The sequence below is a fragment of the Cucurbita maxima genome, unplaced genomic scaffold (genome assembly GCF_002738345.1).
Source record: "Cucurbita maxima cultivar Rimu unplaced genomic scaffold, Cmax_1.0 Cma_Scf00910, whole genome shotgun sequence".
Classification (NCBI taxonomy): domain Eukaryota; kingdom Viridiplantae; phylum Streptophyta; class Magnoliopsida; order Cucurbitales; family Cucurbitaceae; genus Cucurbita; species Cucurbita maxima.
The window spans coordinates 1-6,783 of record NW_019272926.1 but is presented as its reverse complement, the minus strand read 5'-3'; the positions used below and the strand labels follow the sequence as shown (position 1 = coordinate 6,783).

At 32.1% G+C, this 6,783-nt stretch overlaps 1 protein-coding gene and 1 long non-coding RNA gene across 2 annotated transcripts; one reads left to right on the top strand and one right to left on the bottom strand.

Annotated features, from left to right (window-relative positions):
- Window positions 1-1,889: 1,889 nt before the first annotated feature.
- LOC111475031 (uncharacterized RING finger protein P4H10.07-like) lies at window positions 1,890-2,755 on the top strand (the record flags this gene model as incomplete). The annotated part of the gene is made up of 2 exons (XM_023119766.1): window positions 1,890-2,172; window positions 2,258-2,755. Coding segments are annotated over 2 exons (660 nt in total), but the record flags the coding sequence as incomplete, so codon positions are not given.
- A 1,854-nt stretch (window positions 2,756-4,609) lies between these two features.
- On the bottom strand, window positions 4,610-6,680 carry LOC111475030. Its single transcript, XR_002716285.1, has 3 exons — window positions 6,517-6,680; window positions 5,696-5,793; window positions 4,610-4,732 (listed from the first exon to the last, which is right to left on the bottom strand). It is a non-coding gene; the product is annotated as an uncharacterized LOC111475030 (long non-coding RNA).
- Window positions 6,681-6,783: the final 103 nt, after the last annotated feature.

Below are 6,783 nucleotides of genomic sequence, written 5' to 3'. Positions count from 1 at the left end.
TCCCGAGATTCTTATCTCATTCCATTCTAGTGGCTCAACCAGTACCTATTGTGCGAAAACCCAAAAATCCATAGTTTTCTGGCGAAATAAATATGGACTGAACTACTTATTGATATAATCACAGTTAACATCACCGTAGTCGGACTATCAAATGCGAAGTCATAAGAATATTACGAGTCTGACCCTTTTGCAAATTTAGCGAACTCCTTTTTCGTATAATAATTTAGTGGTAAACCTCTCGTTCAGTTTTTATCAAATTATGGGACAATTTGATGAATAAATAAATAAATAAATATGGTAAATAATTTTTTTTATAAAAAAAACAAATTCAAATAATTTCCATTTTTAATATAATTTAGACATCAAATGTAGCCAATAAAATAAAATAAAATAAAATAAAATAATTGTACAAAATTATGAAGTAGCCGCCCCATTAAAGGCCAGCAGCCATGACCAAAAAATGCCAAATTAAGGAATGCCATTTTTTACACGTGAGAAAATCCATTAAATAAATAAATAAATAAATACAAATTCCATTAAAAAAAACATTTATTAAACGACAAAATGGCAAGAACTCTTTCTTCCCAAATTGCATCTAAGATTGAACTTCTATTAATAAATTAAAATTCACTAATTTTTTTAATCTAATAAATTCTTAAATATTCAATTTTGTATTTAGTATAACTCCGTTGAAATGTTTACAGTAAGTCGACGTAACATGATTTGAAACAGTATGATAATAGTGTTTTATCACGTCCACTATGACACTAGAATAAAACAGAGGTACATAAATGAACTGAGATGCTTAAAAGAATTGAAAGTTGCTACTTATGAATGAGCCCGAGCCCGAGTCGCGACACACATGAACCCACCAACAAGGTTCAGATGTTTTTCAGTGACTCAATTTAGAAACTTCATAGTTAAGCGTGTTTTGTATGTTGGGTGACTTATTGAAAACTTTTCTTAATACATGTAAGTGATGACAAAATATACTAGAACTCATGTTGGTTCTGTAGTGATAATCTTTACTCTTTAGAAGTAAAGAGTAAGTAATGTGATCATGTCACAGTAGATGAATGTCGGGACCATTAGATATCGAATCCTGGACATAGGCGTTTCATTAACCGTTCTTCCAACATTCTAACAAATATCTAATAATTATTAAATATTTATAAAAGGTCGAGTAATATATTGAAAAAGTAATGGATTGTTTTCCATGCAAAAAGCATGGTTTTGAATTTTTTTTTGTGGCACATTGGAGGATGAAAAATTGTCTCTAGTTTTGGGTACAATAATGTGACCCTAAGTCTACCCATAATCAAACTCTTTTCATATAGTCAATATTTCATAATTGTAAAGACTCATTTAACCGGTTGGATCGGGGCCAACAAAAACCCGCTTCAAATGGGTGAAAAATCTCTATTTAGATGAGGAATGGAGAAGGGAATGAGGAGAGATTTCTCCCCGTTAGTTAATCTGGGTCGAGGACGAATATTAGATTCTCGGTCTCGGTTCCCACCTCCGACCCTACCCTGCCTCACTCTACTTACGTAAATAAAGAACTTGATCCACACGAATTTCACAAGGACGAGAATTGAAATTGTGGACACGGAGGGAACGAGAAAAGCGTCCTAGAAACAAAATTTTAAAAGTATTTACCTCTTCAAAACCGTCAAGTTTAAATCTTAAAATTTCCGACCGAACAAAAAACACTATTTAGTTACAATTTTATCCTCGTACTTCCATCCATCCATTCGAAACTATTGGCTTAGCTGAGTGATTTCCGGGAAGAAACACAAAAAGTTTATTTATTTATTTATTTATTTGAAAGAGGGTTAAATAGTCATTTCACATAGAAAAAAGAAATCCTATAATATTTATTCGAAAAAACAAAACCCCCTCTTTATTTCTGGGAAATTGCCCAAATATGTAATTGCAAGCGACTGGCTATAAAATCCCTCAAACGCCTAACAACGTATGGCATTCCCTTCCGCCACAGCCGCCGCCGCCGCCGCCCGTCGCAGTTCCCTTCCAAATCCAAATCTCCACTTCTCTCTGTTAAATACAAAAATCTCTGCTTAATCGATGAACCGCCGCCGATCGGAATCGGAAACGGAAACGGAAACACCTACCTCTCCGACCGCCATGGGCTACCCCGTAGGCTACTCCGACGTTTGTATCCCGAACGCCTTCCTCCATCTCCTTTTCTTCCTCGGCTATATTCGAAGCCTCATTATTTCAATCTTCCGATTTCTAGGGCTTTTCGATTTTCTCGAATCCGCCATCGTTTGCCCCCAAAATCCTCCTCCCTACATCTTCCACGATCGATCCGTATCGCCGCTCCTCATCGACGAATTCGTCCCCGTCGTCAAATTCTCCGACATTGTCGTCTCCACCAGAGCCGGATTTCCGTCGGAATGTTGCGCCGTTTGCCTCTGCGAGTTTCAGGACGATGAGGAGCTTAGGTTTCTGAAGAATTGCAAACACATTTTTCACAAGAAATGCTTGGACCGATGGATGATTCGCGATCAGAGAAGCTGTCCTCTCTGTAGAACCCTAATCGTGCCGGAGGAGTCAATTCCGCCGCTCATGGATTTTCCCGGCTGCTCTGAGTTTTTCGGCGACTATAACTAGATTGCCTTTTTTTTATTAACCAGAAGATTGCTAGTGGTTATGTAGATAAATTAGATTTTATTTCCTAAAAATTAAAATAAATAAATAAATAAATAAAATTGTGAATTTCCAATATTTAAAATGAAATTCCATTTAAATATTAATCCAATTTTTTTGGATCATTGAAATAAAATAATTAGTTTATGTTCTTTTTAATTCTAATTCTAATCCTAATACTAATCATGTTAATTTTATTTTTATTTTCTTTTAATTAATTAATTATTTATTTTTGTCACTCTGTGATTGAACTCACTAGATTCAAATAAGAGAAATTAAATTAATATATTATATAATAAATGGACCTAAAAATTTAAATTTGAGGATTCGAATAAGATGAGAAGCATGCTATTCGATAAGCTTGTTGCACAAAATCACATATAAAAATATTATAAGGTTCCATTTGGCTCTTTCTTCCACGTTTTCTTTCAAACAATTTCATTGCTTATAACAGTGGCAAACTCGTGGGGTTCATGTCATTTACGCTGAGTTTCGTATTTTTATTTGCTAATCTTTGTTCCCCGTCCCAGTTTTTTTCTCAGAGATTCCACATTGGTTAGCTGTAGGCTTGAATTGTTACAAATTGTATTAGAGCCAGATACCAAACGGTATGTCAACGAGAACACTGGTCCCAAAATGGGTGAATTGTGAGATCTCATATCGATTGGAGAGGGGAACGGAACATTCCTTATAAGGGTATGGAAACCTTTCTCCGATAGACCCGTTTTAAAACTGTGAGATTGATGATGATACGTAACCAGCAAAAAGGGACAGTATCTATTAGCGTGGGTTTTGACCGTTACATCTTCTCTCTCCTCTCTTTCCTTCTTCTATTCTCATTTCAATTAGTACTAAATTTTCATATTGTATCGAATTTTTCCAACACGAACATAACTAATAATAAAGTGAAAGATTCGAATCTTCGTCTTTTACGATCTCTTCTTATAAAACAATTTTTTAAAATACAAAATTAAAGTTAAAAAAGGTATAATATGGTTGTAAACCCTAATTTAGTGAGGGTATATTGGATTTGCAAGCCATTATTTTGCCTTTTATGGTACTTTTGAAGGGCAAGGCATTGGGTGTGAAGGCATGAAGCTTCCACTTCATTTCTCCGGTGTTTGTGGATCTTGTCTCTATTATTTCTCAAATTAATTTCTGCTCCAATTATTGCTATTTTTTATTTTTGTTAATAGATTTTATATGATAAAAACAAATAAAATATTGATTTAAGAATGGATGGCAACTAATTTATGGAATTTCCACGTCATTCATAGTACAACTTGCATAATCTTAATCAATAATCACACCATTGGGCCAACAAAATTCTACCAAAATAGCATTAATTTAAAAAATTTATACCTAATTTATTATATTTTTTTATTTCCTCAAATTTTAGAAACTAGTTTTAAAAAATACTTTCAAAATTTCAAACAAAAAAACTAAAATACTATCAAGCACAAGGTGATTTTTTAATTTTGGATTTAATAAATCTTCAACTTAACCTAAATATTATCCGTTTATCATCTTAATAGAATTAATGTGTGAGAGATCTCACATCGATTGGAGAAGAGAACGAAGTATTCCTTATGTGTGTGTGCAAACATCTTCCTAAAAGACATTATAAAACCGTGAGGCTGACAACGCTATATAATAGGTCAAAACGGACCATATTTGCTAGTGGTGGGCTTAAATTGTTACAACACTGAACGATGTGTCAACGAGAACGTTGACTCTCAAGGAGTACACTGTGAGATCCCACATCAGTTGGGAATGAGAACAAAATATTCCTTATAAAAGTGTGGAAACCTCTCATTAATAGACACATTTTAAAACTATAAAACTAAAAATAATACGTAGCAAGTCAAAATAGACAATATCATTTATATCATTTATACAAGAGAACAAAAGTAAACAAAAGTAGAACTAGATTGATGTCAAAGTAGTGCAAGTGGGGTAATGAATGGAGGTGTTGATCCATTACTCTCTCTAACAAGGTTGGAGTAGGTAAAGACAAAGACAGACAAATCATGGCTTCTCCCACTCAGTTTATCTCTCTCTACTAAAAACACACAAAAAGGTAAATCATGGTGAGATTCTTGATCTTCAAAATGGATATGGATGCCTCAAAAAGCACAAAGAAAAAGTATCAATTGTCTTCTAACTTTGTTTAAACAATGAAGGATTCCCAATCTCACTCCTTTTAAAGAGAATCATAAAAGATCTGTTCGAAAAACTAACGAGAAAGTATCTTTTTTTTCTATATAAAAATAAAGGATACGGATTAAATTAATAAAAATATTCTTAAAATTTATACCACTTAAAACTTTCAAAATATCTTTTTAATTTTTAAATATTTCATTAATATCTTTCCATATTTTAAAAAACTTCAAAAATATACTTACCGCTAGTAATTTGTTTAATAAATATTAACACTCTTACACTATATAAAAAAATTCAAAAAAATTCAAAAAAATTCTTACGTTTTATATATGGATAGAAACCGTCGAACCTTATAATGTTAACTTTGAAAATTCATAAGTATTTTTTAATATGGTACTAATGAAAATAGTATTTTTGAACTTTTTAACTTGAAATTTTAAATCAATCAAAAGGTATTTTTAAATTTTTTAAAAAAAGTTAGTTATTAATGACGCATTTGAGAAGGTATTTTTGAAACACTATTAAAGTTAAAAAAATATTTTATGAAACCTTTCCAAAGGTTTGAAGGTATCTTTTAAACAAAATATTAACATTTTCCATCCAAAATTAACGGTAAGAATATTTTTGAAACTTTTGATAGTTTAAGGTTATTTTTTAGACACGATACAAACTTTAAAAGTATTTTTATTAATTTAGTATTTATATCAATTTCAAACTTAAAATAAATCTAAAGCATACGATACTTCTAATTGATGTATAAACTAATGGCTACGGTTGGATTTGTCAATTGTCATTGACAATCTACACTATAATGTCACATTCATAATTTAATAACATGAGATATCAGATTGAAATGGCTGACCTGTCTTTGCCAGTGCCTTCAATGCTCCACCATTCATCTATGAGCTCAACCAATTTGAAATTGTCCTCCAAAGTAATCAGTGGAATAGTCTCCATCACCTTTAAAATGAAATTACAATAAAATTAGGAGGGAATAATAATAAAGGGTGACTAAACAAGCTTTTAGTTTTATTTATTTAACTCTTATAAAATCTTCCAAACAATAATATCGAACTGATATGGGGAAGTATTTAACTCAAAAGTTTAAATCTCCATGTGTTTTGGAGAGTAGAACGAAACATTTCTTATAACTGTATGAAAACTTCTCACCAGACACTAGCAAACACATTTTAAAACTTTGAGAGGAAGTCGGAAGAAAAAACTCAAAGAAGACAATATTTGCTAGTAGTGGGCTTGGACCATTACAAATGGTATCATAGTTAGTCACGAGACAGTGCGAGACACTAGTTGGAGTAGGACTAACCCTCTCCATAGTAGACACGTTTTAAAAACCGTGTGGCTGATGGCTATACATAACGGGACAAAATAAACAAAAAAAATAAAAAATAAAAACTTTTGGAAATACCTGTTATCAAATAAAAATATGCCAAAAGTTCAAGGCAGATGATATAACTAGTTTAGAAATGAAACATCATATTTGGTTACCTAGAAAAAGCCATCTAGGGTGGATTCAAACCTTGCAACTACTTCTAACATTATTTGCTTAATGGAACAGTCATCAACAGTAATGCCTTGAAGCTAAAAACTAATTTGAACAATGCCTTCTATCACATACAGATTAGCCAAGACAAGACGCAAGATAATAAAGATGACGAGGGGTACCGATGTTGATAGCTGCCAAGGACCGTCGAGATTGTCTACAGCAAATCGATGACACTCCCTCTCTCTACAAGTGATTTTATGGGCTTGTAGCGAATAATGTGTAATACATTGGCCTCCATCTCAAAAGGCTCCTCTCTGTAGAATTTGATAACTCATTGGGTATATTTTTATATATAAGAGCACAAAAAAAAAAAAAAAAAAAAAAAAAAAAAAAAAAAAAAAAAAAAAAAAAAAAAAAAAAAAAAAAAAAAAAAAAAAAAAAAAAAA